The sequence below is a fragment of the Strix uralensis genome, chromosome 2 (assembly GCF_047716275.1).
Source record: "Strix uralensis isolate ZFMK-TIS-50842 chromosome 2, bStrUra1, whole genome shotgun sequence".
NCBI lineage: Eukaryota > Metazoa > Chordata > Aves > Strigiformes > Strigidae > Strix > Strix uralensis.
In genome coordinates, this window is record NC_133973.1 from 79,785,107 (window position 1) to 79,800,915 (window position 15,809).

The window sequence follows — 15,809 nt, forward strand, 5'->3', positions numbered from 1 at the left end:
ACAGTTGAACTAAGTGGTTTATGAAGAACTGCTTTGTTTTGAGCCAGGCTTTCAATAGCTTCATTCACTTTCGGTAACTCTTATAACTGGGAGAGAGACTAAGCAGTCTCTCCTGCTCCCTAGATGCCCGTCGTGATTTTGTAAAGCTCTGCCATATTTGACCTTAGTTATTTCTTTCCCTAGTTTACTAGTTATTCCTTGCCTGGAAGCTGTTCCAAAGGTTGTTTTGTTTTCTGAGTTGTCCTTCTCTGAACTATCTTAGTTTTAATATAACTTCTCTGAGACGAGATCAGTAGCCATGTACACGGTATTCAAGATGTGAACAAGCCACGGGGTTTATACTGTCGTACAATATTTTGCTTTGCTGACTGTTCCTACGGCACCCAGATGACACAAGACTTCGGGAAAAGTTATTTACAATAATGAGAAATGTAAAAAATGGGAGAAACAATTAATTGTAGAACATGGTGCATCTTTATGCATTAATTATTATTTATATCTTTTTAGAAAACTTGCTGTATTTCTTACTTCCCTCTGTCCTTTGATCCGATGCACACCCGATTATGTTCTGAACATCTGTCTAAACAATTTTATAGTGATATGACAGACTTTTTTTTAATGTAATAGTTTTTAAAATATCTAATGTGAAGTGGCTATCCCAATGAAAAGCTGACTTCCTAAATCAGCTCATTGAATTATCACTTGTAAATATGAAGGTCTTCTGAAACGTGGGCTGTCCTGGTTTAGCCAGGATAGGGTTAAGTTTCCCCAGCAGTGGGGGGAAGCTCTAGCTGGGTTATTCAATACCATGCTGATGTCATGTCCAGGCGCCCAAGCGCGGCAGCGCGAGAGAGTCGGTTAACACGTGTGTTATGCCATCGCTCTGTTCTCACTGCTTTATTGGTAGATATCTTGCTCTGTTCATCGTTATCACTGTTATTGTTGTTTGTTGTGTCGCTGTTGCACTGCTGTATTAAACCTTTCCTTATCTCAGCCCCAGGGCTTTGTATTTCACTCCCTTTGTGGGGGAGGGGCAGCGGCCGCGTGGTCTCAGACCCCGGCAGGGACTAAACCACCACATGGGCTCATGCAGATTGTCATGTTGTTGTAGTAACTCTCTTGCATTATGAGATCAGCAGGTCTCATGTTCTTGTAGCAACAGTGATGGAGTTGTACACTCTGTGGAAATATTTGAAAGATGCACAGTGTTTTGTATAGCAGAAGCCAGCTTTGAGTCTCTGTGGTACTGCTTTAGAAAGACTGTAATTCCCTTCTTCTGTCTTACAATTTTCCTCTTTTTGATAGTTGGCATAATTTTCAATCTTTCAACTGACTGCTGCATATAGAACATTATCCAGTGCTGTCATATGCGTAGTCAGGGCTAGGCAGCAGCGTATACAGCTGCATTTCATAGATGGCTGTGATTGTGTAAGCCTGTTAGCTCATTATTAAGTGGTTTTGGTTGGAGTTTGGCAGCCAGAGACATCCCTACCTGTAGGTTTGCTAAAAAGTAAATGTAGAGGAGAACAAAGTTGAATAGCTGCTTCCATAGGGGTTTGTCATAGAGCAGCTTTTTTGTGCACTGTTGTGTTTGTCTTGGGAGAAGTGACAGCTAATAGTAGAGGATTTTGCTGCAGACCTGGTATGAATAGCATTAGCTGCAGATATTCTGGACGATTCAAGGATATGTTTTGGAAAACTACATGAAGATGATCCCTGAACTGCTGCAACAGCAAAGTATTCACATAAAATCTCCCTTTTCGATTCATAAAAATATCTGGGTTTGGCCATCTTCCTATTCCTCTCTCTCATTATAGAAGCAGGCTTAATGTTGAAGTGCCGGGGGTGGAGGGGATGATATCTATTCTTCTAAGAAAATGTATTGAGAGCAGACAGTAGAAGGCTTGGAAATTCTTAGAAGGGTTTTGATGGCTTTGCACTCACAAAATTCCAGGTGACTGGCAGAATCCACCTTTCTAGTCTTCATCTCTTAATGCAGGCAACTGTGTTCATGAATAGGCAGATATTTCTCCTCTTGGGAACCTATATGTTCTAGCTATGGATATAAACATGCTCTGTCACTTGAGACTCAACGGAAGGATCTTTCCTGTCCTTTGCCTGTACCAGCTAAGAAGTGGAAGTCCCTTCCATTAGAGATCAGAAGGATCCTTATGTGTTCTCAGCAGGGAATATAACTTCAAATATCTTCAGTTTTAAGTCTCATGAGTCTTCAGTCTGTGAAGAACTTTGTGCTTTAGTCATTGTGCCACTATTTGCAGTCTATTTGACCAGATTGTCTCATTGCTTAAAGCCTTTGTTTCGTGGAGAAACAAGATCTTCACATCAATATCTTGGACTTCTGGGTTTTCTGGAGTATGTGTCAAACCTTTCAGTGACATCTTCATATGTGTGCAAATGATGATGCTCAATTTAATCAAAATGTTTTTGTATAGATAAACAAGTGGCTGTTAGGTTTGAATTTCTGCTGCTATTGTAGAACAGCAAACCTCTGTTAGAGTTTATGCTATAAATAAACATCTTGTGTTTCTATGTTGGTATTAAAATGTGTGTGAAACTGATATTGTTTTAAAATGTATGATCTCTTTTTGTTTTACAGAATTGGATTTGTTTTCATTTTAAGTACAAGAGAAGACATTGATGGAAATGAAGATGCTGGAATAGCTCTTTGGAGAACTTTTAATTACATTGCAGAGGAATCTGACACCTCTCAAGCCTTTACCTCGATAATTAATGTTAGTTCTTTCACAAGAATCACCTTTTTTTTTACTTTTTCCATATAGTTAGGATTTTGCTAACTTGTGACAACATGAAACATCTGCATTTAGTTTACATGGAAGTAAATATTAAAAACATGTATGGCATTAATATGCTATAGAATGATTTGCAGAAATATTTTCCTCCTCCAGAAACCAACTTGCTCTTGTCATTTTGCCTATCTACAGTCTTTCTTCATGAATGTAAAAAGGTAGATGCATGCCTTACAGCTTTTAGTATTTTCTTGTGAAAAATGATTTTATATTATTTCTGTTAATGTGATGTGCTTGTCTTTGTGTTTTGTATCTCTTGGAATACAGGCATTTTAATATCACTTTGCAATCCTATAAACTTTGAAAACCCCTTGATTGTTCTCTAGTGTAGAAAGCGAAACAGAGTAAGATAAGTCCTTTTTTGGTCATGCTTCTGCTATTCATGGGTGTAGAAAACAGAAATACTTGAGGCTTGCAGCTTAATGAATGAGACAGGTTTTCTGTGTGAGAGAATGCAGGGTCATGTAAAGGCAGGAATTTCAGAGATGAGAAGGGAGGGAAATGAAGTGAGCAGTCTATGTGAAGACTCTGCAGGCAAAATTATATTAGAGAATATGGTATTAATTATAACATTTTTTCTTACTTTTGTTTTCTATTATTCTGCTCAGTGCCTAGAAACTAATGTCATGGACAAACTCAGAGAGCTTAAAATGAAAGGAATTGAAGTAACTAGGTGTACCTTGGAAGAGAAATAGAAATCCACAAGTGTTAGGGGCTGACACACATGTGTGACTATTATCCATGACCAGATTACAAAATACCAGTTTACAGTGTGCTTTTTAAAATGTGGTGTTCCTCTATTTACTTTGTTTCATAATATAAAAAGGAGGGGATGATAAATATAATTAAAAGATAACAAAAATAGAATCAATAAAATAGAGGTTTGAGATATTCACAGCTATAGAGGGAAATGTATTGTTCCTCATTTGAAACAAAATGGATTGAATAATTTTCATTTCAAATTTCATTTGTATGTTTGATGGAAGTAATAAAATCTTATACTATGAAATAAAATAGCATTGGTAAGGAAAAACTATCACTGTAGGAAAAAGTAGCACTGACTAATTCAGGCTTGGATTCATCCCATATAGATTCAGGTAACTACACATGGTTAGGTAGTTTATAGTAAGAATTTAGTTTCCTTCTCTAATCAGTGGAGAGAAAGAACCTTTCACATTCAGCTCACATAAGTGTATTTCCTTTGCCACTTCAGATTTAGACTAAAGGTATAATAATAGATTAATCAGAACAGTGCTCTGATGAAAAATTGTGCATATGTGTGATGGTGATAATTACTAAATAATATAAAAGCTGCAATATAGCAATAAAAGCAATATAAAGGTATACTGATATAAAATTTACTAGAGCATTATAAAAAGATATTTACTTTATTGTTTCTTTACTTTTATTAATTTTATTAAATTATGATTGAAATTTTATTACATTTTAAAAAATTATTTCTGTTATAATTTTTACAGATGTACCATGAAGTGAAAGATGGAAATGTTTTAACAGTAAATCATGTGAAAGATGTTCTTAGAAGCGAATACCCACATGCTGATGTTCAGAGTATACTAGATGCTCATTCTGAATACGACGAAGGGAGGAAGGTATGTTGAGAGCAAAGTGTAAGACATATTGCAGTACAAAATTTATTGCATTTGCTAAGCTGAAAGATGGCTAAATGTTAAAGCAAGTAAATACAGTATCTTTGAGTCAAATTTTTCTTCAGCCACCACTCAGTCATTAGTGGAAATGTTGAAAGGGTTTCTGCATTACTGCTCTCACTATTAAAATTTACCATTGCCTGCTGCATTCAGAAGCACAAGACTTTTTTCTAGTAAGCATATCAAGGGGTCTCTCGCACTATAGAAATTGTTTACCTGTGTCTTCTGGGTGAGGACCTGAAGCCTGTCTTCTAGGCAAATCATTGTTTCCTTTAATTGTGCTTCCTGCTTATAATTTCCTTTGGGAAAGACAGCTATGAATTTTGATTTAAAGGCATTAGCGAAGACATATTTTTATCTATAATTGATTATGTAGACAATTTTCTGCTAAAATTTATATAAAAATACCATTTTCTTTCATGTGTCTTCCACCATGCCATCTATACAATCTTGTGTTTCTGACACATGCCATTCATTTTATTTATTTCCTTTTAAAATTTGTTACATAACATATATTATGTTCCTTTAAAGAATGGTGTCTAGGCAGCCAGAAAAAAAGGTGCTGTTCACTTTATGCTGCTTGTTCCTCACTGAGTTGCATGGAGGCTTCATACAGAAGGGCAGTTTGAATCTGCCCTGGAAACAGTTGGATACCTTAGGGAAGGAGAGCTTCCCACAGAGAATATCAAAGGAAGAAAAATACACAGACAGCCACCAGGAGGAAGCCCCCTGTACGAGGAGGGACAATGAGACTGTGATGAAGATCAGGGAGGTGACAATGGGATGACAGAAAGATGGATGCATAGATACTGCTATAGAGTTTGTGGCCATCTAGAAAGTGACACTGAAATAAACCATGAAAGGATGCAGAATAGGAAGAGGGAATTACAATACAATTTTTAAATTTTTATTTGTCTCACTGACTCTTCTCTAAGGACTCTTAGTTTGTTCTGCTTTCTTATCAAGTAAGGCTTGGCCTCTGAACATAAAAGCCTTTAGAGGTTTTTCTGGGGTGCTGTCTTTGGGGAAAATGTCTAGGTTGATCCACCTGAAACTATGACTGTCTTAAGGTCCTTCTCCAAAGTTATTTACTTAATTTTTTTTGCTAAGAATGTTAAGCAAAATAAAATAATATTTCTCAGCAAGATGATAAAGCAAAATTTTAAAACACCATGTATAGATCTGTAATTTCTTTGAGAAAGGAGTCCCATGCATCCTGTTTGGTTTCCAAACATTTCCTGTTTTGTCCCTGCTACTCATGAGAAGGTGTGACAGTGCTTGGAGATTGGTGTCCATTGTCTCTTGATATTAGTTTTATTTTTTGCTACAGTCAGCCACAGTCTATTTAATCTTGTGATATTTCTGATATGTTCAGGCAGGAGCAACCTTTTATAAAAAGACAGGCCTGGGTCCATTGCCTCAAGCTCTGTTTAATGGTGTGCCCTTTAACAGAGAAGAGATGGATGCTGCAGAGTTAGAGACAGTTATTCTTCAGAGGATTATTGATGCCACCGGGTTCTTCCAGAGGGCAGTGTTCATGGTATGTGTAACATTTCTGAGTGAATGCAAGATGAAATATTTGGCAGTGAATTGAGTCATGTTTATATATTAATTTTTTTATAATGAGATGGCTTGAAGTTAGTAATATCACAACTGAAATTACATTGTTACATTAATTTGCAGTCATAGTTTTGAAACAGTATATTTAGATTATACAAGACTGAAGGATCAGTTAAGCACATAGTAATTATATGGATTTTTTTCAACCAGAAACTGAGAGTTTACTGCAGTTGTTCATGGAAGAATGTGTATCTGATGTTTTGAAATATGTGTGATATGTATACATTTTTGACTTGACATTGTCCATAGCTTGGAGTATATAGAAGCTTTAAGCTCAGTTGAAAGATTGTACAAATACTTGCTCTTTGTTTGTCTTGAAACTATAAAAGTACAGATTTAATTTTTTTCTTTTACTACAGGGTTTATTAAATGATCATATAAATGCAATGGATTTTCTTATGGATCAGCACAATGTAGTTTCCCGTATAAACCCCACTATTCTTGGAGCAGAAAGAAGATACATACATTTCAGATCCACATCTGGTAACACTTTTCTCAGATCAGCTGTTGTTACGATTTTCCTTTTTTTAAGTCTAACGTGTGATGTTTTACATTTTGCAGTTCCATTTGATGTGGAGGACTTCTCTACTTTCTCCTTTTTGGACTCACAAGATAAAAGTGCTGTAATTTCAGATAACATGAAGTATTTAACAAAAAAGGGTATATTCATTTTCTATATGGGTTTTATATATATAATGTATGTATTACAAATTGTTGAAATTTGCCAGTAAAATATCCCAAGTAAATAAGTATCCCAAGGATCCCATGTAAATAAATAAATTTTTCAGTAACCCAGTATCTTCTTTCAGGAGCCAGATGATAACCTAATATTTAAACACAAATTATAATTAACAGGATAGTTATTTTAGATTTTGTAGTTTTGTAATACGATGGATATTGTGGCTAGTTGGTTTTTGTTTTACAGACATGAAGTTAAGAAGTTTTGCAAGACTTTTGCAGCTTAAAAAACAGACTCAGTTTTCATACTAATATTGTTTTACTTGAGGATATTAAAGAGTTTTCAAGTGACTCTTAGTTGCAGCATTATCAAGTGAAGAATGTATAGTCTTTGTAACATCTGTATCGAAATTAGGCATTTCTACAATCTAAGGAATAATTTATTTTATTTATTATTTATTAGCATTCAGTATCTCTTTATTTTTCCTGTAGTTAGATTGTATAATTTTGATATCTGAAGCTTTGTCTTTCTGTAGAAAAGAAAAAATAAACATATTCTGATGGATTATCACTCATTCATACATTTCTTGCTAAAACTCCCACTTTTTTGTACATTTAAAATATTTTTTGATGTAAAATATTCTTATTGCGTATGCAAGTATTTTCCCTTGGAGTTAGAAGAAATTGCAGTTACAACAGTGGGGACATAATACTGCATGGAATTTTTCAATAGCCTATACCTTGTTAACTCGTAGGAGTAGACAGTTAGCAACTGCTCATTTACATCAATCCATCAAGGGACAGAATAATCCTGTTAACAAAGTGCTATTCTTTCAATAATTTTTATGCAGTATTAACATATTTTTTACTTAGTCCATTATCAAAAAGAAATGCCATGTACTTACATTTCTTTAGAATAAAATTATTTAACTCTATTTGATTCTCTGTCTACACCTCCAGGGACATCCCAGCTAGTTGTCAAACAATGATTGGCTTTCAATCTGTGGGCTTATTTCTAAGATTCAGATCTCTTGTGTAAAATCCATAACCTTTAAACTGGAACCTACATTTCAAATCTCTGTCCCCAGTGTGTTTCTCTGAACTGCAGCAACACTTAATAATAACCTCTTCCTAGAATCTCACCAGAACCTTGTAAAATTCGCATCTAGATGTGTTACCCTTTAGGGGATATATGATAGACCTGAGTAGACCGATATTCTTCTACAGATGATTTTCCAGATTTTTTTCATCTACTATTGCCTTTCTATGAAGAGTAAAGAACAGGAAGATACAGACCAGGAAGAAGGGAACATTTCTGTGTATACACCTATACAGTAGTTTACTTTCTTTGAACTGCATTTGGTATATTCCTGTTTGTGTCCAGAAATGGTTAAGTTTTGTCCTGCCTTTGGTTGAAGGACTGTCCCTTTGATGCTAGGAAAAGTGAATAGACTAACTCATGCATTCTTCTAACTACTTAATTCTTTTCATTTTTGGCTATATGACCAGCCTCCATCAAATGTTCACAAGAAACCTCTGGTAAAGCAGGTCTTGTTAATTGGAGTCAGTTTATTACTTAGGGCCATCTTGTTTCAGTGGTACAACAGCATTTTGGCTATTTTAGTGTCTCTCTCATATTAACATGATAAATTACCTTCTGAGAATTTTATTTCAATTCAGAGGGCAAAAGATTCTGATGTGGCAAAGATTAATCTTACAGTTGAAGTCAGTAGTGAAACATACACATAAACTTCAAAATCTCAAACAGAATTAATTCATTACTCATTAATTGTGAGAAGATTCTCCAGAATATAAAGCAAGATTATCTTTAATTTTCAGATGAAGATGCATTATATGCTGTTACTATCTGGATTATTGCTGATTTCGATAAGCCATCTGGGAGACGACTGCTTTCTAATGCCTTGAAACACCTGGTGAGTTTCTAGCAGTTTTTATTAAAGTAATTATTATGAATATGTTCTTAACAACACTGCACATTCAGAAATTATATTCTTAAATAAAGGTGTAACAGTATGCGGTTTTGTGGATCAGGTGCAGACTTATGAGACTGTACTTCAATTTTACTCTACTCTTCTGCAGCACTGACATCTTACAGGCCTGTAAATGATAATTTGGTTCATGGACTCTTGATGCAGGAGACAAACTATGATACTGTGCGTTAAAAGGGTGAATTTCTTCCCAGTTACAGACCTTCTCCTGTGAGGTAACCTACCATGTTACCTGGGCCAGGGAAGTTGGGATAATGCCTGTTGATGTGAACCTAAATTATGCAGTGTTCTCCTGTATCTTATGGCATAGCTGTGGCCATGAAGTGACCATTTTTCCACATACTGTTTGTATGCTTCTGAGACAGATAATTTTTTTTTATTTATTTTAATATGCCAGGAGGATCATCCACATTTATAAGTTTGCTTATTTTTAAGTTCTTCACTACTAAGAATAGGATTTAAAGTATACAAGTAAATGTCACGTGAATATAAATGACAAAAAAACCTCAGTTCTGGGGAGGTTAGAAGAGTAATTAGACTGAAATTGGGAAAACATCTAGATTTACTAATCAGGAAAGAAACAGGAACCACCCTAAGGGAATTATAAAATAAGTATATTGCAGGGAGCGTGTGATGCCAAATATGTCTTAAAAAGAGGCTTAAAAAACTGCAAAGAGGAATATGCAGTACAAGTCGTTGTTACAGAAAAACTTTTCATATATCTGACTGCTAGGTCTGTGACCCAAGCTTGACAGATGTATTCCCTCTGTAGCTTCATTTTTTTTCCCCTTTCAGTGGGGAAAATATGCCATAGCTCCCAGCTAGGAAGTGAGAACTGTCTGGGCAAGTTCCCATGTGTTAGTGAGGAGAATTTAGGAAAAACATTAGAAGAAGCCATTCTGAATAAGTTTTGTTGGATCCTCTATGAATAACAGTTTAATTGGTTATCGTCATTCTAATCCATAGATTTGATTTAGATAAACCTCATTTGATTTAGATGAACTGCTTGGTCTAGTGATTTCTGAGTTTCATGACAAGAAGACAAAAGCATAGTACTTTTAAAAAGTCCATTGATTTGTATGGAGATTCTCTGCTCCTTTCCAGTCCCTTTTGTTTGTCGGGTCAGCGTCTAGTAGAATTTCTGATAGGTGCCAAATTGGCACAGACACCTCTTGTGCATGACTTGCCATCATCAGCGTTTGAAGAAAAAATGCAAGAATCTGAGAGGGACAGTGGCTGAAGGGAACTTTTAACTATTCCCGCTAATATATAATATTTTGAAAACTACTGATATATTTTTACTTCATTTGTAAAAAACTAGAGACGTCTTAGCTGGAAGAGACCTCTGGAGGTCATCTGGTTCAGTTCCCTGCTCAAAGTAGGATTATTGCCGTCATTAGATCAGGTCAGCTGTAAGTTTGTCTGAAGGAGTCCTGAAAATCTCCAAGGAGGTGACTGTCCCCTCTCTTGACAATTTGCTCTGGTGTTGCACGGCCTTCCTAGTGTAGTTTTTCCTGCCAGGCCCAAATTTGTGACCGTTACCCCTTGTTATACTCTTTGCCACTACCAAGAAGAGTTTGGCCCTGTTGTATTTTTCACTTCCCCTTCAGTAGTTGTTGGTTGCTATTAGAGTTCTCCATAGTCTCCTCTTTGCCAGACTGAGTGAGCCCAGCTTCTTCAATGCCTCCTCGTAGGCCTCTAACCATCTTGGTAGCCCTTAGCTGAAACCTCTCCAGCATCTCAACATCCTTACTGCACTGGGGGGACCCAAACCAGGCACAGCAGTTCAAGTGCAGCCTCACATATACTGAGTAGAGAGTAAGAACTTCCCTTGATTGGCTTGCCATGTGTCTCCTTATGTAGCCTAGTATGCCACCTGTTTTCCTTCCAGCAACAGCACGCTTCTCAGGAACAGTATAAAGTATGCATTTTCAAGCTTTTCAAGTAAGTGTTTTAACACAACTTTTCTCAAGGGCTGAAATTTAAAGTTTGCAGTTTAATTATGTTGAATACCAGTGATTTCATGCCTTATTTTTGTATTCTGTACTGCAATAGAGTCCATTTACCTTTTCTTCAGTTAGTGATGCTATTTGATCCTACCTTAGAATCATCACTCTCTCTAGTGAAATTTAAGTGGCATCACTGATTTTAGCAAGTGAAAGATTTTCCTGCTGGTTAAGATTAAAGTGATAAGTGGATAAACTTGCTTGTATTTATGTTATGCTTAGTTTGATAGTTTTTGAAAAATAGAAAGCCACCTACAAAATCAGTTCTGAAGTCTGTAAATGAACACTTGTGTATGTCCTGTGTTAAAAATACACTTCTGCAGAATGCTCAAAGGCAATTGTTCTATAAAAAAATCTTCTATTTAAAATATATATTACAGAATAGGTAAATCCTTACTAATAACTTTTTTACTCCTAGTTGAAGTTCTGAATTAGGCATTGATGTATGTTTTCTAAAGACAAATGGCTGTGAAAAATGAAATACTTAAGGGCATTTCACAGTGTTATAACAGATATGAATACATTAGGTAACAGCAGATGGAACTGTGAAATTGGCTATTATTCTGTATTTTTCTTTGCAGAAAACAAGCAGTCATACACGAGTTGGGATTTTGAACAATCCTTCATTACAAATAAAGGAAGATAACACAGCCATTGCAAGAGGAATTTTGACGGCTTTTCTAACCCAAAGCAACAGCAACTTAAAAAGTTTCCTAAGTAAACTCAGTAAGGAAGAGACAGCGAAATCCCTTGCTGCTGGAACTAAAATAGCAAAATTCCTTATCCCAGTGAGTTCAAACTAAATTAGACGACTCTCTTTTTCATTTTACATATATTTTGCTGTAGGGAAATGTTAAGAGTAAGTGTTTCGCCAAACGCTATGAAGTTTATAACCCTTTGTATACAGTTTCTGCTCAAGCAGGTTTGGGTTTTTGCAACCTTTATATGATGGAAGAATAGAGAATTTCTTTAAAGTAAAGGAAGAAAATACAAGAGTACTGAAAGATACAGAGTAGATACTGGATTACTGAGACCAAAATAGTTTAATTTTTAATTTTTGATTGGGGTTTTTTTATAGCGCTCTCTTAATTAAAATTACAGTATTAATGTTTGTCAGGAATTAAGACTTCAGAAGTAACTGGTTTTACCTTGCTGTCACGGTTGTGAGTGGTAAGAGGCACAGACTGAAGTAGTTGAGGTTAACGAGCAGTGTGTACTTCTGGCCAACATTTTCTGGTGTGTTTCTATGAAAATTCATTGGTTTAAAATACAAATGTTGCTGATTTCAAAGTTCACACGTAGAGTGGAGCTGAGTTATCAAATAACAGCTGCAAACGACAGTTTTTGTTTCAGAAGGAGCTGTAAATTTTAGTATTTTAAATAGGAAGATTTGGAAGACTAAGAACTCTCTTGCACCATATTGGAAAATTAATAGGCTGGTTTGGGTCATGCTCTTATTTCACTGTCTAATAAATCTTGAAAGACATAAAGGTAGCTAATTAAGCAGTGTATGCATGTTACTAATGTATTTTTTTATATTAATTATATCTGAATGAATCTATTTTCTTGGTCTGTATATTTCTAATGAAAAAATACCTGTCAGTAGAGTTTAGTATAGCAGGATAATTTTGACAGGTGAGGCACAGTGCCACTGTGAGCATGGCAAAGTGCCAGCATTTTTTTCCTACTTTGAGCATTGATTTGTTATGTGTCTTACTGGATGATGTTGGCTTCCCCAAAACATATTTAATCTGTATCCAATGACCACATTAAAATGACTGTTAGGTTTTTAAACTATTACAGATTTTTTGTGTACCTTTCTCCTAGAAGTAAGACTACAGTTCAGTTGTTAACAGAGAATGTTATTTTTCATGCAGCTGTGTGCTGGATCATAGAAAAAGTGCTTAACCTCAGGCTCAGCTTTCCTCTGATGGTTATTTACAGTTGCCCAAGGGTAGAAACTGCACACTAGCTAGTTGGGAGACTGTGGCTTCACACCAACAGTTATGCACTTGCACTGAAGCTGAGGTGGTTGTTTTCTGGTTACCACATAACTTGAAGAAAATCTTTGATTACCTCATCCGTTACAAAATTTATTTTTGCTGAATCATTCCACCATCTCATGCTTTACTTTTGCTTTAGGGAATGGATGATGATACTTTTGAGAAGAAGTACAACACTTTAGGACTGGACTTAATTAGAACCCACCAGATGTTCTGCCAGGAGGTTCTTAAGCTGCTTCCTGGGCAAATGGCTGTTATGAGCAATGGCAGGGTAAGAAAAAAATTTAAGTCATCTCTCAATCCTTTTGTAGGTATTTTTTACTTCCTTGAACTTCAGTTTCAAGCTAAAGAAAATACATTATATTAATTTCCCACTTAATCACCCCATTGTTAGAGCATGGTATGAATGTTTGCCTTGTTTTTTGTTTTACTCCTGATTTGTTGATTAGCTCCATTCCATTGAAGCTACTATGTGCGTACGTCATTCACACAGCTATTTAAGAGTTAATCTGACAAAAATCTCTAAACAGGTTAATATTTGATGTATTATTAATGACATTTAAGAATAAATTTTGATCCTAAATTTATCTGTATTTTACACATTTGGAATAGGATAAACTACTGCATATATAATAAAAAATGAATTACATTGACTAGGGTAGTATTTCAAGCTCTAAAACCCCAAATTGTTTATAAATACTAAATTGTTCTATAGTCTGAATTCATAATGTTCAAATAAAAGTGTAGTAGTTTAGTTGTTTCAGTTTCTTGTATGTATATGCTGAAACCAATAGCCTTAATTACAGTGTGGCTATAGATGTACTGTGATTAAAAAATACAATATTGGGTTCAATATTTAGTACTTGTTAATGACAGTCAATACCTTACATTACAAATACAATTTATGCAAACTACTCTTTGAGTTAACTCTTTTCTAATTTCTGTTTATTGCTCTACCATTAGAAAGAAATAGAGGTACTATGTTGGCATCTCACTGCTGGAAACTCTCTTTAAATTGTGTTCTTAGTTACTCTTGTGCATCTTAAATGGTTTCTGAGATACAACTCAAGTTTTGCAGAAATATGTTCCTTAAAAATACTTGGATAAATATGATAGTGTATATTCATCTATCTGAAAGTGTGTTTTAACTTTAAAAGATTACTTTTAAAAAAAGAGATGGAATATCCTTCATTTCTATCCTTGCTATTTCAGCACTGCAGTTTGTTTTTATGAGAAAATGGGTTTTTTTTCCTAATTATGAGGTCTACAAAAGTAGCATGGTATTTCATAATCACACTATGGTTTTCTCTATCTCATGCATCATTAATAACAGATTTTAAAATGGAGTTTTGTTAGATAACCTCTCATTTCTAGGAAGCAGTTGAATTTTGGGAGAGAGGCATTCAGCACCAAACTTACATCATGACATTCTACGTCCTGGGAGCCCTGTAGGCTCTTGAAGTTGACTTGGGTCAATTTAGCCTTGTAGACTATGAACAGGAAATTCAAACAACATCCTCAAAGCTATTTTCTGGGACTTCAAGGCACCTTCTTTTCCTTCAGACACCAAAAAGATATAGTAGTTGTCTCTTGTCTCTGGATATCCTCTATTTCTTATCCTTTGCTCTTTTCTTCCTTTCTATCCATTCTGCTTCATCAGAGAAGCCTTGGGAAGTTAAGATCGTGTTCACAAAATTAAACAACTAAAGAGTGCAGTAGGCAGATATTAATTTGAATTTCAGTTTAAAACAGTGTACCTAACAGAGCTTTTTCTTAAACTTAGATTTGTTATTTCTAAATGGTGTACTCCTTTACATAGGTATCTATAATGAAAAATATCATGCATATTTCCATTGCAGCTGTTCTTTGTGATTGATAATTAACTGCAATTACATAACTGTAAAACCTAATCTTGATCTTGCATAGCTACTATAGAGTTTAATACTATATAGTTAATAGTAGTGATATTTATATATAGGGCTGGGGGTTGCATATTGACTATTGTGCATTCATTTAAAATATTAGTATACTTTTGCTTACAGAAGAAACATCATTGGCACATTCTATGCTTAGTAACATTTTTTTCTCTATCTGAGGTACTTGGTCCTTTAGATGAAAATGAATTCTATGCAGAAGACTTTAATTTGTTGGAAAAAATAACATACAGTACCTCAGCAGAGAAGATTAAAGCTATTGTCAAAGAGATGGGAAACAGCAGTAAAAGGTAAAATTCTTTTGCATTTTGAGGCTTTATGATATACTGCCTTGTTTATTGCCTGTGACAAATTAATAATCCTTTTGTATGGGAAATATGAACAAGGGTTCAAATATATGGTCATAATACTCTTCATACTATATACTCATATATATACACACACTCTACATGCACTTAAAGTGTTTGTTGTTTGTGTGCTATATATTTGTGATCCTCTTACTTAGCATCTGAGTACTCTACATAGACAGGTTTAACTGTCCCTCATTTCCCTTTTAGCATTTCCCTGACAGACTTAGTATACGTACCTAGTCAAAGCCTTGCCCTACTTTCTAGAAGAAAGGACACATCTGCTAAATTTTGTATCACCTTTATGCTTGGCTAATTATGCTATTTAACATAGTTTTCCACAGTATATATAAACTGTATATGTTGGGTTTCAACTGCATGTGCCAGCCTCTTTGGTACCTCGTTGTTACAGCACAGGGCAGAAAAAAAGGCACCCTGTGTTATTCAAGAGACATGCACCCTTTACTCATTGGTCATATGTGTGAAGAGACTAAGGCATAAGAGCACGTCCAAAGAATCATATCCTCTCCAACTTGCCTCATAACATATGTGCAGCTCTGCTAAATTACTCCAAATACTTTATCTGCTTTCACTGTACTTACAAGCAAGAGACGAGTATGGCTAACTGTAAACAATTTTTACTAGCTTTTGTTTACTTAAGAGTAATTATAAAGAATAATAATAAGTTTCATAAAATCCAGTGCATCTTAAAACCAC

The 15,809-nt window shown here is 35.2% G+C and overlaps 1 protein-coding gene across 3 annotated transcripts in view; it reads left to right on the top strand.

Moving 5' to 3' along the window:
* Positions 1 to 15,809, top strand: part of UGGT2 (UDP-glucose glycoprotein glucosyltransferase 2) — a 92,336-nt gene that overhangs the window by 42,038 nt on the left and 34,489 nt on the right. For all 3 annotated transcript variants that reach the window (XR_012627602.1, XM_074859407.1, XM_074859409.1), the window contains 9 exons: positions 2,618 to 2,753; positions 4,307 to 4,438; positions 5,871 to 6,035; positions 6,475 to 6,598; positions 6,677 to 6,775; positions 8,633 to 8,727; positions 11,390 to 11,596; positions 12,951 to 13,082; positions 14,908 to 15,035. Coding sequence is in view for 2 of the 3 variants with exons in the window: in XM_074859407.1 (XP_074715508.1) it covers positions 2,618 to 2,753; positions 4,307 to 4,438; positions 5,871 to 6,035; positions 6,475 to 6,598; positions 6,677 to 6,775; positions 8,633 to 8,727; positions 11,390 to 11,596; positions 12,951 to 13,082; positions 14,908 to 15,035 (1,218 nt within the window). In the remaining variant the exon portion in view is untranslated. The remainder of the gene's footprint in view (positions 1 to 2,617; positions 2,754 to 4,306; positions 4,439 to 5,870; positions 6,036 to 6,474; positions 6,599 to 6,676; positions 6,776 to 8,632; positions 8,728 to 11,389; positions 11,597 to 12,950; positions 13,083 to 14,907; positions 15,036 to 15,809) is intronic.